The sequence below is a fragment of the Amia ocellicauda genome, chromosome 3 (genome assembly GCF_036373705.1).
Source record: "Amia ocellicauda isolate fAmiCal2 chromosome 3, fAmiCal2.hap1, whole genome shotgun sequence".
NCBI classification, from domain to species: Eukaryota; Metazoa; Chordata; class Actinopteri; order Amiiformes; family Amiidae; genus Amia; species Amia ocellicauda.
The window spans coordinates 19574193-19593772 of NC_089852.1; the positions used below are offsets into that span (position 1 = coordinate 19574193).

General features: G+C 38.6%; 1 protein-coding gene across 1 annotated transcript in view; it reads left to right on the forward strand.

The window, feature by feature from the left end:
* Positions 1 to 15884, forward strand: part of lhfpl4a (LHFPL tetraspan subfamily member 4a) — a 126432-nt gene extending 110548 nt beyond the window's left edge. Inside the window, exons 3-4 of the mRNA XM_066698382.1 lie at positions 12295 to 12311; positions 15678 to 15884. Coding sequence (XP_066554479.1) covers positions 12295 to 12311; positions 15678 to 15731 — 71 coding nt within the window. The 3' untranslated portion in view covers positions 15732 to 15884. The remainder of the gene's footprint in view (positions 1 to 12294; positions 12312 to 15677) is intronic.
* The last annotated feature ends 3696 nt before the right edge of the window (positions 15885 to 19580 follow it).

Sequence of the window (19580 nt, forward strand, 5' to 3'; positions counted from 1 at the left end):
GAATGATACATATTTAATGTGTCTAAAGTTACTTTAGTATTTTTTAATTTATTTTTTTCTTAACATCATGGGGTGCATTCTTTATTTCTGTAAGAAAGTTACTACTATAAGGCTTCTGTTTGACCGTGGAGAGTTATCTAACTAGCAAAGAGAGCTGTGCTCAGTTAAATGTCGGTTATATACTGTATTTCTTAAGTTAAATAAGTGTGGTTTAGTTTCATTTACTTACTATCGTTATTAAATTGTGTTTTCGTTCTTTATGTCTGTACATAAGTTACTAGTTAGTTGTACTGAAGTCTGTTCAAATGTCTTACTGTCAATACAACCAAGACCACTAAGGTCTTCAGACTGCACCCCCAAGCTATTATAATGTGTAAATTATATAAATATACATACACACATAGATTTTTGCTTAAATCATATTGTGTATTTACTTAATCTTATTGCATGAATGGATTACATTAGATATTTATTTAAAATAATTTGATGTTTTGTTACTAATATTATTACAAATGCTGCTTTTATTGAGTTTTATTGAAATTTCACAGTTTCTACATATATATTCTATGGTTCTTCTAAGGATTTCCTAAGTTAACTTAGTAACGTTACATTTCATTTACATCACCGGGTGTTGTGAATACACACACACACACACACACACACACACACACACACACAAACATTTAAAACATTATATTTGTATTTATTCAAGCTTTACATTTACCTTTTCTTTAAATAACACGTTTGATATATTGTACAATACAGGAAAATATAGGTCTTGGGTAGGAGTGGTATTTGCTGATATTATGTTCATTACTGAAAGTTCCAATTACATTTTCTGTACTACATTTCTTTTACTTTTGTGAATATTCAGGATTTTCTAAAGTTTAGACCATTTAGCCTGACTTATCACTCTTTAGCTCTGTACATAAAAGTTGCAATCTAGTACAAATCTGTGCAAAGTGGAGGAAGGGCTGAATCTTATTAGGATCTGAAAAAGAAAAAGAAAAGAAACCTGGGGCCGTGATCTCCAGCTTGCACTCGGTATATATGTAAACACACACACACACACACACGTACACACACACACACAGAGACACCCCTCTGTAAGAATGATACTACTTAAATGTACTGAAGGCTGTTCAAACTTGATATTGTCAAGCTATTCTAATGTGTAAATTATATAAATATACATACATACACACACACACACACACACACACACATAGGATGTGCTGAGATCGTATTGAGTGTATTTACTTAATCTTAATGCATGAATGGATTAAATTACATATTTATTTAAAATAATTTGATGTTTGGTTACTAATATTATTACAAATGCTGATTTTATTGAGTTGTATTGAAATGTCTCAGTTTCTACATATATATTCTATGCTTCTTATATAACATATATATTCTATAACTCTTCTATCTTTAAGGATTTCTTAACTTAGTAACGTTACATTTCATTTACATTGCACGCTGTTGTGAACACACACACACACACACACCTTTAAAACTTCATAATTTTATTTATTCAATCTTTACATTGTATCTGTTATTTAAATAATACGTTTGATATATATTCTGAAATGCAAGAAAATATTGGTCTTGGGTTGGTGTAGTATTTACTGAGATTATGCTGATTACTGAAAGTTTTAATTTACATTTTCTGTATTACATTTCTTTTCATTTTGCTCATATTCAGGATTTTATAAAGTTCAGTGCATCTTGTGTCTCTCAAGCTGTCCACAGCCCCCACCGCTTCTACAGATCGCTACCTCTCAACACATTCCATTATCCGGGGCTCGGGGGGCCCAAGGCCTCAAATGTAAACAGAGCCGCTTCTTAAATTGAAAACAGACCCCACCTGTCACCAGTGCCCTGTTAGCTCCGCCCCCAAATATTTAAATTCTTCAGACCAAACTCTAACGTAATAGGCTATTTCTTCAGTGCCCTGTCAACTCCGCCCCCAAATATACTAATTCTTCACCGATCCGAGGTTACTAAAGACGAAGACAGCTCCTCCCCACCCCCACTTGCTCAAAAAGCTCCAGACTGACATAACCCTTGTCCATTTGAAAGAGGTAACAGCTTTGGCCCTGTTGAAGAGACAGCCTCGCGGATCTCGCTTAAGTAAAAGTATCTATGTTACTAAAGAATTGGGAGGGCTTTAATAGAGCTCTTTTGGAGCTTCACTTGCGTAGGGAAAAATAGCTATTCTACTAAATAAATCGGGAGGACTTAAACACAACTCTTTTGGAGATTCACTAGCGTAGGGAAAAATATCTATGTTTTCTAAAGAATCTGAAGGGTATACATAGCGCTCTTTTGGAGCTTCACACGTATAGAGAAAAATAGCTATTTTACTAAAGAATCAGTCTGGCTTAAAGACAAATCTTTTGGTGGGTTTGAAAAACAGTTGAAGACCCCCACCACCCTGCACATTCCTTCGGAACCCATCAATATGGTAATTATTCTGTGGCGCGGTACAAGCACCCCGCACCCCCCTAGGAAGGCCCCCACCCCCTAGGAAGGGACCCCCCCAGAGTTCAACTCAAGTTCAAGGTCAAAAGGTCAAATCCCACTTAACCCCCCTAGGAATGCCCCCCCCCGAGTTCAACTCAAGTTCAGGTCAAAGGTCAAATCCCCCGCAGCCCCCCCTTTCGAAAAAATACCCTATATTACTACTAAAGAGATATGGGTTACATCTTGTAGGTAGCTGAATACCTGGCTGTGTATTTGGGGAGCCTGTGTAGAGCATGCAGAGCAGCAAATTCAATTTGGGTGCTGCATTTTAAGGAGAAATAATAAGATCACCGATTGGCTCACTTCCAGCTGCGGGCTGCATTTGGTCAGGGCCCTTGTGGTATGTTCCTCATTGGCAGTGTTCGAATTGAGGGGGGGCTGGGGGGGTCCAGGACCCCCCATAAGGGGTAAGGGACCCCCCATAAGAGTGAAAACTTTGAACTTGGGGGGTCTTGATATTTCATTGAATACAAATATTTTTTTTTGTCTAAATTAATGCTCTGACACGAGAGGACTTTGTCGGCTTCTTCTAATTTTCATCAGTGTTCCAGATTCAATGTTTTTTTCTTCAGTGACATTCTAAACACACGCACGTGGGGAACATGTCAATTTGTCCCTGTCATGGACCTGCGCGCGTGCGAGAACTTGCAATTTTATGAATCAGTTTACAGCAGCAACTGACACAGCGGAGGCTGCTCGTAAGTGTAAACATAAAATTCTCTGATTTAGGATTGTTTTCACTTTAGTTACTATAACTATCATTTATAGCCGCTAGCTGATTTTTTAAAATCTTATCTATCAGACAATTGTAGGTAGCTATGCTAACGTTACTCTGAAAAACACGGTTACATGGAGCAAACTTCATCATTCTGAATGAAATTATTCAAGTTATTAATTTCTCCTCATTATGATTGAAGAGAAAATAATGCTTGACAGTTAGACACTAATCTTTAATTTAATGTCAGCCTGTTTGCATGTTGTCTGTTTGCGCTCTGCAAAGAGATGTTTTAACAACTTTGTTTTTTGTTATTGTCGCCTAATCCATATCTTCCTTATTTTATCACTGTGAGATCAAGGACCATTAAAAACAAATTAAAAAATTATAATTAATCTGTCAAAGATTCAGGAAATATAAAATTTCACTATATTGCATAAGAAACGCAGCTGTGATGTCTCTGCATGTTTGTTCAGCTAGGTCTAGCAGAGGTTAGACAATGGTAACTAGTTAAATATTGACTTGAAAATGCAAATGCTTGTGAAGGGGTGCTGTTGAAACTATCTGAGTTATCGAACACTGCTCATTGGTGTGCCCTACATGAGACAGATACTTCACCCAGGGGCCATGGCCATCCCGTATTTGATCACTATTTAAAAGTATTTATCATGAATATTGTCAATATAAATCCCACAGTTTTGCATAGCAGTTATAATCGTGGGTGATTATAAGTGCTGTGCAAAACTTTGGGATTGATATCGGCAATCTTTCGTTTCCACTTTTTTTAGAGACAGAAAAAAAATCTAAACTACAGACATTATGGAACTGTGTTTCACTAACTGAAGTTATAATGAAATATACAGTATATTTATTACCATATTTAACAGCAATATATAAGCAATATATAATTACTCATCCAGTTAATCTGATATCAATCAAAATGAAATGCAACAATTAAAACCCTTTAAGAGCTCCTGGAACCCATGTTTGAATCCAGCTTGCCAGTCTGCCTGTGTAGAGTTTGCATGTTCTCCCAGTGACTTTCATCTACTAGACATGTTGCTTAGGCTTTGATTGGCTACTGTAATTTGCCCTATAGTCATGTGAGTGTGGTGTGTGTGTGTGCTGCTCTTTGATTCACTGGCATCCCATCTAGGGTGTATGCTGCCTAGGGCATTTTTATTGGGTTAGGCTCTGGCTCACAGAGACCTTTACTGGATGAAGCGGTCATGAAAAATGGATGGATGGATATATATATATACACTACCAGTCAAAAGTTTTAGAACACCTCAATTTTTCCAAATTTACGCAGTTTAATGTCTCAATGTACTCTGAAATTAAAGCATACAACAAATAAACAATTGGAGATAAAAAAATATATTATGGAATTGTTTTATTTAACAAAATGTAAACCCTTAGGCTGACAAACCTCTCTGGTACCCTTTAAAGAGCACCAAATCCATGTGCGTCTCTTGAATCCCATGTGTACTCTTCACTGTTGTGTTGCTTGTTGTGTTTGGTATTCCATGAAAGCTGAGACTCTCAATTTTCTAACAATGTGAAGCATTCTCTAATGTGAAACATTTGATTTTTATACCCACCCTCCGCCTTCTGAAATGGGGGCGTGGGGGGATACTTGGTCTGAGTAGGAATACAAAATCTCAATAAATATTGACAATTATTACATATTCTGGAACCATACAGTCTACTGATCAAAACAAGACCATCCACGTTTTGGTAGAAGCAACACACACCCATAGAGAGATCAAAATGTCAAGATAGAAAACTCTGTTTACAGTGTACTAATACACAACTATTTTACATAATTGGATCTGAACTTCTCTGTGTTTGATGGAACATCAAATAATATATACTGGATTAATTGTTAGGTTGTTCTGAACAAAACAAGCCTATTTGCAAATAAATCCGATTGAAATTGCTTAAACTACATAAAACTGGAAAATGGGGGTGTTCTAAAACTTTTGACTGGTAGTGTATACATATACAGTACTGTGCAAAAGTTTTAGGCAGGTGTGAAAAAATGCTGTAAAGTAAGAATGCTTTCAAAAATATACATGTTAATAGATTATATTTATCAATTAACTAAATGCAAAGTGAGTGAACAGAAGAAAAATCTAAATCAAATCCATATTTGGTGTGACCACCCTTTGCCTTCAAAACAGCATCAGTTCTTCTAGGTACACTTGCACAAAGTCAGGGATTTTGTAGACATATAGCCAGGTGTATGATTAAACAATTATACCAAACAGGTGCTAATGATCATCAATTCAATATGTAGGTTGAAACACAATCATTAACTGAAATAGAAACAGCTGTGTAGGAGGAATAAAACTGGGTGAGCAACAGCCAAACTGCCATGGTGTATGACTTTTGACAAAAAAAACTGTCTTCAGCAACCTCACCTTGTAAGCTTGCTGAAGACAGTTTTTTGTCAAAAGTCACACAGCAACAAGACACAAGGTAGTTATACTGCATCAGCAAGGTCTCTCCCAGACAGACATTTCAAGGCAGATGGGGGTTTCCAGATGTGCTGTCCAAGCTCTTTTGAAGAAGCACAAAGAAACGGGCAACGCTGAGGACCGTAGATGCAGTGGTCAGCCAAGGAAATGTACCGCAGCAGATGAAAGTCACATCATGCTTACTTCCCTTTGCAATCAGAAGATCAGAAGTCCAGCAGTGCCATCAGCTCAGAATTGGCAGAAAACAGTGGGACCCTGGTATACCCATCTACTGTCCAGAGAAGTCTGGTCAGAAGTGGCCTTCATGGAAGACTTGTGGCCAAAAAGCCATACCTCCGACGTGGAAACAAGGCCAAGCGACTCAACTATGCACAAAAACACAGGAATTGGGGTGCAGACAAATGGCAGCAGGTGCTCTGGACTGATGAGTCATAATCTGAAATATTTGGCTGTAGCAGGAGGCAGTTTGTTCGCTAAAGGGCTGGAGAGCGGTACACAAATGAGGCAACAGTGATTTATTCAGGTAATTAATCAATTACCATAACAAAAGGTAACTGCACACCTGTGTAGACTAGACAGGTGTGTATGAGGGGAAAATGTTCTGAATAGAAAAAACATGCTCCTACACACTGTTTCTACTTGCAAGTGTTATAAGGTCTTTGATCAAAACATTGCATTCTATTGAATTGTAACACTTGCTATTAGAGACAGTGTGCGGGAGCAAAGCAAAGACACAATGCAAACAAACCGCACGTTTCTCTTCAGCAGAATCTCCGCTACGCAGCAAAAAATGCACGTCTCTATTGCAAATCGTTTCCCCATAAATTAATACCTTGTAATTGATGCTATTGATCAATACTTATCTAACACAACAAATTTGCTAAATAAATATCTACATTTAAGGATGTATGGAAATGGCATAATAACAGCAGACCTGTCAACTCTCACGCATGTCGTGTCAACCTCTTGTATTATTGTTTCCCGACATTATCACAACTTTTTATTGTCACAATTTCAAATGAACTATAAAGGTTGTGACTATTTGTTTTATAAAGGAATATTTGCAATTACAACTGTAATTGACCGACCGTTTTTTGTTTAACTTTTTGTACAGTTTCATTCAATTGCCAGTTTATCAATGTGAGCTGCAATGAAAATACCTTAACATTAGCGTCCTGTGGCAATGTTTTGTGGCAACAGTGAAATACAAAATGTATAAGACCTATATAGCTCGCTAATTTATACAATCTACTTGACTAAACAATTGACTTTTCCTCTCCAAACCACACTCAGACTGCCGCTCTGTGTTCGGAAACATAACTGTGCGTTCGAGTTCCAGCGAATACAGAATAAACAGCAATAGCTGGCTGTGTTTGTATTAATGTGTTTGTTGCTCCTCTCTCCTTTTCTGTCATATTATAATTCTGAAACACTTTGATCCGGGTAATTAAAAAGTCAGTAATTATGACTATGAAAAGTAATTAAAAGTCATTATTTTTCCACATCCTTAAACGCCTAACTTCGGCTTCATTGCTCTCTATGAAATACAGTGCATCCGGAAAGTATTCACAGTGCTTCACTTTTTCCACATTTTGTTATGTTACAGCCTTATTCCAAAATTGAATAAATTCATTATTTTCCTAAAAATTCTACAAACAATACCTCATAATGACAATGTGAAAGAAGTTTGTTTGAAATCTTTGCAAATTTATTAAAAATAAAAAACAAAAAAAGCACATGTACATAAGTATCCACAGCTATGAGGAAAATAACTAATTTAATCCATTGTGGAATAAGGCTGTAACATAACAAAATGTGGAAAAAGTGAAGCGCTGTGAATACTTTCCGGATGCACTGTATGTCCTCCTGGACTGAAGACGCCATATATTTTCAAAAAAGATGATATTGTGTTTTGACAAATCAACTAACATACTAACACTACAACATCAACAAATTAATTTGTATTTTGAAACATACTGACAAATACTCTATCATAAACTAAAGGTTGAGTACACTTGCTGGCTACCCACCAAAGTGGCTGGTAAAATTGACAGATTTACCCGCCACTGGCTAAATCTACCCGCATTTGGCGGGTGGCGGGTGTTAATTTTATTCCCTGTGGAGGTTCCTTGCAAGTTTGGGGCTGCAATTTGAGAAGTACCCCAAATTTATTCTGCAACATGCCAATGACCCTAAATATACAGCGACAGTCATTATGAACTATCTTCAGCGTAAAGAAGAACAAGGAGTTCTGGAAGTGATGGTATGGCCCCCACAGAGCCCTGATCTCAACATCATCGAGTCTGTCTGGGATTACATGAAGAGAGAGAAGCAACTGAGGCTGCCTAAATCCACAGAAGAACTGTGGTTAGTTCTCCAAGATGTTTGGGACAACCTACCTGCCACGTTCCTTCAAAAACTGTGTGCAAGTGTACCTAGAAGAACTGATGCTGTTTTGAAGGCAAAGGGTGGTCACACCAAATATGGATTTGATGTACAGCATTTTTTCACACCTGCCAAAACTTTTGCACAGTACTGTATATGTAATATATTGTAGCAACCCGGCAGATGTACGAATTGGGGCATCACAGGCTGAGGTTCAGTGGGCTCTACCAGAAGACCGGACAATCTGGCACAGAGTTCTTTGGGGAGCTCTGGAGAGCCACGTTATTGGCCTTCTCCATGGCGAGCACAGATCAGATCGCAAGGCTGATCCAGGCGCAGTTTGGAAAGGGTGCCAGCGATGAACCCCAGTTAGAGGAAGATGATGACCCAGAGAGTGAGCTCCAGTGACCACAGAGCGATGGTGACCAGCTGATGAGAGAGTTCCAGGGACCGCGGACCAGCTGTGACAAGTCGGAGACAAAACTCCAGCTACCACGTCAGCGAGGGAGGCCCAGAACCCCCGGGATAGCAGTGAGGAGCTTCCACGACAAGCCGTGGCTGTACCGGCAAGCGACCCTCAGTAGCAGCAGGATGCAGATGAGCAAAACTGAAGGAGGTTCAAGAGAGACTTTGAACTGAGAGCACAGTTAAGTGGCTGGAGCGACGGGATGAAATTCCTGCACTTGACTGGATGGTTGGGTGATGAAGCGTGTGGGGTGATCTGGCAGTTTGTGTATGTGATGACGTCGGTGAAAGCATGCTTGGATATCATGTACTTGAAAAAGACCTTACAGAGCTGCGATGCAGAGCAGCGGGACGGCGACAGCGAGGAGGTCCGGCGAGAGGGAAGCCATGTAGTGCCCTCTTGTTGAGAGTGTGGACTGGACAGCCTCCAGAGCTCCACAGGATGAGGACACTCAAGCAGGGGAGCAGCCTCAGGGGTACTTGCAGGAACCCGGCTGCGATGACGAGACTCCGCTGGAAGACGACGAGATTGTGCCGCAGTGCCAGGAGCAGCTGGTCATGCTGCAGCGGAGAGTTGGTAGCCGGTCAAAAGCATCACCCCAGTGGCAGATGGTGATCATCCATGCGAGGAGTTCACCGAAGCGTAAAATGAGTGGTGTCCGAGAGGGGGGACCACTCCAGCAGCAGATTATATGTGTCCAGAGGAAAGGTACAGCAAGAAAGCAGGTGGCGGACCAAAAGCACTACCCCAGCGGCGGGTGAGGTGCTTCTACGCTCGGGGTCTGCACTGACGCAATGCAAGAGACGCCCGAGGATGCGATCCATCGTGACGGCAGCGGTGGAAGCAGCAGGGTGCCGACGTGCAGGCCACAATGTTCCGGAGAAAAGTGGGGCCCAGACGCTGCGGAGCAGTGTGTGTGTGCGGACATTGGCCAGCCCGCAGAGGGTGCCCCACCAGCCAAATGCCAGCCGAAGGAGAGCTCCTTTAGCACTGGGGCAGTTTGCCAGCCGCAGCTTAGACAATTCGATGGGGGTCATTGCTCCTGGCAGCCCTAATCCTGGAGGGGGCCAATCCAGATGAACATTGACCAGGCCCGAAGGAGGGTGGTGAGTACAGCCACCGTTACATGGACGGGCAGCTGAGCTGTGCCCTTATGCGCCATCCGCAGACCTTCTTTGGGAGGAAATAGGGCCCATCACCACCAGCACATGCCAGGCCATGGCATCCATGTGCCGGGTTGCTTCAAGGACTTAGTCGGTCCCCTCGGGGCGGGGCAAGGGACTTATAAATACTATTTTATTTGGTAAAGTATTTTACATTTCAAGAATAAAAACATTCATATAAATTTTAATACTCATGATTGAACATTTTTTTTAAATCAATTCTTAAAATCACTTAAAATTTTTAAAATCTTAGTGATTAACAACACATATGAAATCAAATAAACATGTGCTTAAACAAAACAAACGTGATTGAAGCAAAAACTGCTACCAACAAAAAGGTCAAATACATTGAAATTAACTGAAAATGCACCGGACAAATAAAAAAACAATGAAAAGGTAAAAATAATAAAAAATAAAAAACGGTCCAATGCATTTAAAATTAAATCCAAACGGTCAATGTATTTGACAAAAAAATAGAACAAAACTAACCAAAAAAAAAAACAAACAACTAGTGCTTTAAAAACAACTAAATCTTTAAAAACAGTTAAAATTAATTTTTAAAAGTCATTTTTTAAAAGACAATCATTCATAAAATAGTTAAAAGATCTTGGGACTTATAAAGGGGGGAGCTTTGTAGCGACTGGGCAAATTTACTGTTAATGGGGGAGGGGGGCTGTGTGTGCATGTGTGTGTACTGTCTGTGTATTGGGGGGTGGGGCAGTTTATAGTGTGCGTACTGCGTGTTGTGTTTGTGTGGTGCCCGTGCTTGCGTTATAGCAGGGTTAGTTCTGGGATTAAGGGTTAGCCCTGTGCGGGAACACGGGAGGCACCATGGGACCGGTCATTGGGCCAGAGGGCATAAATAGGGGTGCCCGGGTTCCCACGCGAGTAGAGTGGTGGGGAGTTCAGAGTAGTCCAGTGAGTTAAGTGCAAAGAGAGTGTAGAGAAAGAGGGTCGCTCCAGCCTGAGATTGCACTGTGCTCAATAAAGTTCCTGTTGTTTGAATCCTCTGTCCCCTCCACTTTTTTCTGTGATGAAGAAGAAACACAAAGTCGTTACTATATATATATGTATGCAAATACACTTACTTTACTTGTAAATTCAATCACAAAGACAGGATTGATGATCTGACATTGCATTTTACAGTGCCGATTATCATAATCTTAGCATGAGTGACACTTCTCAGAGAGAACAGTATAATTAACTTGCTTGGCTTTCAGTTCCTCAAGATACCGGACAATGTACACAGATAAAATAGATATGGAAAATCAGCTATTAGCTAATTATAATATAAAGAGACGAAATACTACATTAACAGTTAAAGATAAAATTGTACTTCTTTGGTGTGTATACTCTGTTCAAAATGGAAAAGTAAAGCTTGTCATTTAAGATTTTAGTCATATTAATTGCACTGATAATACAGAATAAGATGGAATAAGAATAAGATGTTTGCTTATTGTATTTTTATTTTATTTTAATACTGCAGTTTTGTAATACTTTACATTATATTTTGTATTTATTATGTTATTGCCAGAGTTAGGGACTAGAGCCATCAACTTGGACTCGAATTGCTGCATTCTGGGACATGCAACTTGACTCGGACTTGACCAATTTGACTTGAGACTTGGACTTGAGGTTCAGGACTTGTGATTTTCTTGCAACCTGAGCATCATGATACATGAGACTTGATCACAATGTACATACTACATACATATTAATTTATGCTGACAAATTATTTAAACCATCTAACTATTTTATGCTGTAAGAACTGAATTTTTATTTTTTCTGTTACACATTTTTGGTGCATTCACATGTATCAATCTACATGGATTCTGTGCAGACTAACATTTTAGCCGATTTTTTCTAAAAAACTCTGAGTGTGTCTAAGACTTCTGCAAAACAGTGAACATGTAACTTCACATTCCAAATGATTAGTTTTGACATTATGATTATATGCATTTATAATATCAATTATATTCACATTATGATTTGTTCATATTATTATTATTATTATTATTATTATTATTATTATTATTATTGTAATTTAGCTGACACTCTTAATGCAATGGCATTTGACCTAGAGCAGATGTTTATGTTTTCAGTACTGACAAGCAAAATGTCAGGGACTCAGTCAGTGCTCCACATGTCAGTGCCCTTACAAAACAAATACAAAATACACACTCATTTGGAACTGGGTCATCTAGCTTCATAAGAAATGTATTTATCATAAGAGAATTAATTAAGCTCTGGTTTATCAATGCTTTTAAAGCTTTATGCACAACCAGTAAGTTAACTATTATGAGCTTTAATCCTAGACTTAATATAGTGCTTACTAAGGAGACTTCAATCGAGACTCATGCTTACTGACTTGAAACTCTGCTTGGGAATTGGGTTTAGGACTTGTTGAAACTCTGATCACTCTGTAAATCCTCCTGGATTGTGCTTTTAATGAAAATGTGAAAAAATTGGTATAGAAACAGTTCATGAAAACATATCATTAATAGATGAATCTCTTATTTGTTTCTAATAAAAATTTAATTTCTGTTGTCTTTACAGATTTTGCTGTTTCCCGGGTAAGTTCATAAGTGTGGCTGTGACGTTTGGTACATCGTTGTTGTGGGTTAGTTGTGCAATTAGTATCCAGGCAATGATATAACCTTGTTGTCTGGGTCTATCATTGTTTGGCTTACTAAGTCTTTGTGTGATCCCTATAGCTAATGTGTTGTCATGTTCAATATTTACATGTCAACAAGAAACTGATTGACTTAATGCAACCGGTCATGTGTGCTGGTTGCATACTGCTGTCATGCAATCTTTTTTGTAGTTTTCTCTCCCCTGGAGGAGGGGGTGGGCACTGAGGTAGGAGCTTGGATCTGAAGAATATTATGTACATAAAGAAAACATGTCAGATTCAGGAAGGTTAGTACAGATCCTGTTACTAAATAAAGGGAACTGAAAACTGTATTTGGTTTTAAAGGGCCTGCAGCCAAAGCATTGAAGCATTTAGTTTAATTTCATTCTGAATGCAATGCTACAAATGTCTGTGGCCCTATGGAATTTGGTATCCCATTGCTTTTTTTTCTTCTGAAAACACAAGAAAATTGGTAGGAGGATTTAATTGGTTGGCATCTGCCTTGGTACAATAGAGGTCACACCAGTGTTGATTGTATTATCTATTGATGATTGAAAGAATTGCAAAAATTAATTGGGATACAGATTTCCAGGTAACTCACAGTTTTTCACCTTTAATACACTTTGACCTGAAATGGGAATAATTACATTGTTGCAGAGTTTACTTTTTCAATACTGCATCAAGTGCAAACCTTCTCCTGTACGACAAACCCCAGACTGTAATTGAGCACAGATAACATTTATGAAACATGTTTTTATTGCCTAACCTGTCACACAAGCATTGGATGAACAATTATTCTGACTGTACATTTACTTGTACATTTACTAGTTGTTCAGCTGCAGTTTGGCCAACATTGGTTCAATATTTGTATGTATTAGTGAACTAGGATGGCTTGCAATGCTGGATCAGTGATATTGGGTTCTTTGGGAACCCCAAAGAAATGCTGCCACGACGATGGGATACAGTTCGCACAACTCAAAGGAGAAGTCGGAAGGAGGGAACAGGGATATTTTGAGAGGCAGCAAACCATCTGTCCCAGTAATATGCTCTGAACCTGACAGAGGGGGCAGCGTCAGCAAAGAGCTACAGGTCCTCTGGGGACAGCATGCAATCTGCATTAAAGAAGGTTATGCCATTGTTGCAGGAAAAGATGCCACATCTGGAGTTCAGCAATGCAATTGGCCATGAGGGTAATGTGATGATGGAGGGAAGGAACAGAGGAGGCTACCATAAGCAGATGAGATATGAAGGAGCGACCCTGGGGAATAATGTACATGACATAGTTGAGGTGGCTGAGGAGAGAGAGCAGCTCACGATTGCTGCAGTGGTGAGACTTTGAGTAGGTGGCCATGTACAGGGAAATGTGGTCGAGTTTGTTGAGGAAGCACTGAAAGAATGGGAATCAAGAATGATGCCCAGGAATTCCAGACAGGTGGCTGTTCCAAGGGTCTTCTTGCCGCTGAGTGGCACTCCATGGGCAGAGAAGATTGACACCAGGGTGGCAAGGGATCGAGCGGGGTATGGGGGATCGATCAAAAGAAAGTTGCCAAGCAGTAGGACAGAAGAGATTGTGTCCTTATTATGCAGAATCCAGCAGAGAGCCTCACAGAGAGTGTTAAAAAACATAGAGATGTTATGGCAGACAGAGGCATAAAAGAGGCAGAAATAAAATTGCTATCTTCAGCAGATGCCAAAAAGGTGCCACAAGTCAGGAGCCAGGGGCAAAACTTTCAAAGCAGTGGAGATGTTTGCCTTTGCCAGCCAGGCCTCCTGGCCGGATGATTCGATGAGGGAAATTTCATAGTCAACAGTAGCGTACTGAAATAGAAATCTGTGCTGGAGATGAACCAATGCTTGGGACAGTGGAGTTATGAGGAGCTTTTAGTCTGTATATTTTGCATGTCGACACCAAGGGGGTTAATATGGAAAGAACAAAAGCCAGGAGATTGTCAACAGAAGCAGGGTCAGTGGTGGCGGATTTCAGGATCCAAAAGAGCAGGTCAAGAAGGGATGGAAATTGTATTTGCATCAATTAAAATATAGATTGTACATTATACACTGTGTATTGCATGAGCACCCTTGTATTTGATTAAATCAGTTGCAAAATGTGTACTCATACTATCTCTATTAATTGGCAATGTAATGTTGTGCAATGATACTGTATATATATTTCTTAGAATATATTCCCCCACTGAACATTCCTCCCCTGCCCCACCTAAGGTTCTTTGTTACATTTGTAAGTATGTGTTCTGTTACTGTTCAGGATATGTGTGTGTGCAGATGTTACGCTGCATAGATTGTTGGTGTGGAAGTATGTGAGGGGGTCCTGCCATGCTTTACAAAGAGACACACACAATAAAGCACCTGTAAGAATACTTATCCAAGTTGTTGGAGTCAGTCTCTAAAACATAAAATCAGTGACAAGTATGGAATTTCACTTTCACCTCTGCCTCTGGTCTGGATGATGCAAGTGTTGCCCACTTATAGGGTGGTCAAACATTCCTTTTTAGCATTCATGCAATGGTGAAGCACTAATCATGAAACTCTCAGAAACTAGCATTTCTAAATATAATTTAATAGGAATTAATAAAACAAATGTGATGTAAATGTCACCTGTGGCACATTTTTATGGCATTTTTAAATCTTTTTGATTCAGTCTCCAGAGATGACATCACCATCTTGTAGCTGATTGGACATTACTATGGAAGTTTTCTTTTTTGTGTGTATGCTACAGTGGCACATCAGAGCTATATTCAGATTATACTTATTTTGTTCTATATAAACAGAGGTACCCTATCGATCTGGAGAAAATGGGGAGCAGCTACTAAAACAAACAGTCTCTGCAGAATGGACACTTGGATAACAATGGTGTATTAATGGGTCTTCCATTCCATCATAAAATGCTCCCTTTGAAGGACCATTCATGTTGGTGTTCCTGCAGTGCACAAGCAATGTACACTTCTGAGGAAGAGATTTTCATGTTATAACCCACCAAGTGTACAGTACATTTGGGGTGAATTTGGTCAGCATTAAGCAGTCAAAATTGTTATGCTAAATAAAGCAAAAAAGCTTGACTAATGGTTTTGGTATCTTCAAGCTTGCAAAGTTTGTACGAATAGTTTCTTGGGGTTGTATCTTCCTTTTATATGACTGAGCTGTCTTTGCATTGTGGTGTTTTTATTGTTTAAAGTATTTGTGGTATAGAAAGGGACACACAGAGCAAATGTCAAGGTGAAATTGATTAATGCTTTGAAAGTTGACATTTCTAGCTTGAAGTATATCTTTCTTTCACTTTTCTCCTTTTCAGATTGAGGTGCAAGACAACAAGGAAGCAAGGTTTGGAGTTCAACGATTTCACTGAACAGGTCCTTCAGCCAACTCTTCTGCCCTCCATCTCTGTGCTTTTTTAAAATATATTTTTCTCTGTTACATCAGCTTCGAGATTAAAACATCAAACCTCGGCTTGGAATTCATCCATACAGCTGTTTGTATTATAGAACTGGAATAGGAATTTAAGATAATAATAATAATAATTAATAATAATTATAATAATAATAATAATTATAATAATTCAAAATAAAACATCACCTTTTGGAAAGTCCACTTCAGCTTTACAAAATCAACACCTCTCTGGGAAAAGAAAGAAAAAATGCTTCCTTGCAACAGCAGCTTTTATCTGATATTTATTTATTAATTTATTTTTTAAGATTGAATTTTCCAGTGTCAACCTGAAACTTATGAAATGTGTATCAATGTAGTATGCTCACAAAACAGAAGACACTTCACTGGCACTTAGCTGCTACTCAGAAGAAAAAACTATTTTGTACAGCACAGTGTAGTTTCCTTTTATTAGTAGGACACTAACATTTCCTATTTGTACGTGTAAACAGACTGATTTTTATGACTTATTAAAGACAACAAAGAAAACAAGTGTTGTAAATCAAACAGGGTAAGAACTATTCCCACTGAAGGCCCCCAACCTTCTTTCTTTGGTACCAGTTCATCGAGGCCAGCCAATCCAGATCAAGATTTCAAGTGGGTTCATTTTTTACTAGACATGATTCAATGTTTTTTCAACTCCTGCTGTACATTATTTGGAGGTTTTAAAAAAGAAGTATTAGAACTAATTTAACCAGATTGTTTTCTTGTTATTTATTTTTTTTCTATTTGAGGCACTACAGAGAAGTCAACCTAACATATGATCATCTTAGAGTATGTTTGGAGTTCTTTATTTATATAAATAAATATATAAATAAAAATGTGTTTGCAGAAAAGCCCTGCATGCTGCAAACTGTTGACAAGACATTAAACATGACAATACAAGAGACAAGAGATGCTGTAGGAAGAGCGCTTACCTATCTGGAGATAAGGAGTAAGCGTAGTAATTTATGTAACCTCACAGACTTCTAACTGTCTCAGTGGTGCAGCATTTTCAAATGCACTCTCTCAGAATTGACCTAACAAATCTTACATAAATATGGTTTAGTGCTTTCTGATTAATAGCAGTTATTGCGTTATTTACATTATTTACTTACATAATATACCTGTTAAAACAAAACAAAAAAGGCTCCATAGCGATTTGTGCCCATTTCTGAAACATACTGTGTATTTCTGCAGCTAATGTTTTCATGCAAAAACATGAAGTTCTATAGTGCACTTCACAATCAGTTAAAGACAGCTAAAAGTCTATAACTAAAAAAATCCAAAAGATCAATGAATGAGTAACAAAACTATCAAAAATAAAAAAATTGTGCATCTGGTGACCTGAAATGCAGGGCCAATGTAACCATTGATCAGGCTGCTGGCTGACAAGTGTTGTGACCACTTGACCATCTCTGTACCTGAGGGTAGCTACCCAGAGACACAGTTCACCTAGGGTGATACTTCCCATTGCACTGAAGCTGTTGAAATGCTGCTATGCTTAACAGTGGCATTGAAGCAGACTTATAAGAACTGCATGTCAAAAGTAGCTGCAAATGATGACAAAATATTCCTTTATAAATACCACTAGCAGAAGCAGAACACCTGTGAGTCTCTTCAACCCAATTTCAAATTAAATTAAAATAAAATCAGTTATAGATATGTTTTCAGTCTCACAGAGATACTAAGATTGTAAACAAAGTGAATTTAAGCAATACTTTGAGGGGAGTCTAAAAATGCAACCATCAGTCCAGTCCTAACATTTGAATATAACTGGTCAAAACACATTTTCTCTGTACCTGTAGTATTTAAATAGTGAGTAGTGTTCTTAAAAATATAGCATTCTATGTTAATGACATTTGTTCTGTTAGCAATGAGTTTACAAAAACTATCCTTACTAGTTTTACAACAAAATCAAAATAAAATAAATTATTCAACTGTATTCCTTAAACATTACATTAACATCTAAAGCTTTCAATTGTAGGTTGAGCCCCACAGTTGAGCTAGCAGTGGTTTCAATCTGGGATACATCCAGCTGGGCTAGGTGGGATTTGAGGACAGATTTTTCTTGGCTAGTCAAATAAGAGTGACTCTTGTGAGCTCCACTGTTATCTCAGTGAGAGCTGCATTGCCCCTTCACAGTACTCATCTCTTTACACTAGATTCATAGTGAGAAAATAATTGGAGGGCTTTGCAGCATATGTGGGCGTTAGCTGGCTACACCACTACTGCATTTACCACAGAATTCATAGTATTGAGGAAAGTTAATTAACAGATGAATTTCTAAATTGGAAGGGTTTTGAGTAAAAAAAAAAACCCAAATTAATAAACAGATCATGCTTTTATTTTCTTAATTTGATAGGATTTAGTGTTATTTGGAATTTATTTGGATTTTGTTTTAAGTGCATTCAAAGTTCATTAAGTCTGGATTATAACCTCATAGATTTGGAGGGTTGTGTTTTTGAAATGCTCACCAGTGTGGCTGTATTAATACTTTCAGACAGTGCTGGTTCCTCTGTGAACAGTTGGGTCTGTGCATCTCAGGAGTAGTCTGCTGGGGGGAGGGGGGGTCACCTCTTGAAATCCTGCCTGGATTGCTGCTTTCTCTGGTAGGCTAAAGGAAATAGGAGCCCTTTCTGATTGTCCCCATGGGAAAAACAAATAAACAACACTTTGACCTCTTTTGGGGCACAAAGAGTGGGTCCCTGGAGACAGTTCTAAATTAAAATAGTTTGAAGTGGATGGTAAGCTGCCTCTTCCGAAGGTAAACTCCTCTAAATGGTGCTTTTTTTTCCAAACCCCTATCTTGAGTCTTTTAACACAACAGGTCTAGGGGGGCTATTCATGACTTGAGCTGTAGCAAATATATAAGGAAGAGGAGTTGATGGAGGTAGGTGGTGAAAGTTATGGGGACAGCAAAGAAGGGACCCTTGCAGATGTATATATATATAAAAAAATGAAAGTATGGATCTAATTTGCAAAGAGCACCATGATACTTCAACTTTCAACCAAGATAATTTTCAAACCTCTCCCTGCAGTAATCACCAGTGAAAACTTGTAAATGCCAAACCAATGTTTCCTATAGATTTTGTTCTTTTCCCCAGTGGAATCTTCATGTTTTAAAGAACTACTGCTTCAGCCATTAATTCCTCTATCAAGTGGGAACTCCTTTACTTCTGGAAAGACTGAGATATGTATAATAAGTAAGGGACAAACTTTACATTCTTCATGCCTGGTGATATATCTTGGGACAAGACTAAAGGATGAAGATTTGGAGTACTGTACACTATATGAAAACAAGATTGAAAAGGCAGGTCAATATAGTTTTTTTTTTTTTGTGTGTGTGTGAACTGCCCTTTGGACAGGTTTGTACATTTTGCACCTTCATAACCATATTTCTGTCCTCCCAACACACCCCCCTCCCCAAATATCCAGTCTTATATATATACACAAAACAATGTTGGTTTATCTTATTACCTATTGAGGTTAACCCCAACAAGAAAAAGGTAAGATAGATGCCCCCTCCCAAATGTTCGGAAGAATAAAAAGGTTAACAGCTGCACAAAACAAGAACATTAGTTTGTGTGTGTTGGATTAAATTTTTCAGCACTGTTTTTTAACAACATGAGATGAGGTTAAGTATCTGGTTTACAATAATTCAGCTATTTGAATTGTCAACCTTTCTGTATGGGCATTTTATATGTGTCTGCTTCTTAATCTGTACAGACTAGGCTTTGCAGGATGTGCTGCCTTTGCAGGATGTGCTGCTTCAGGACTGCAGGGGCTTTAA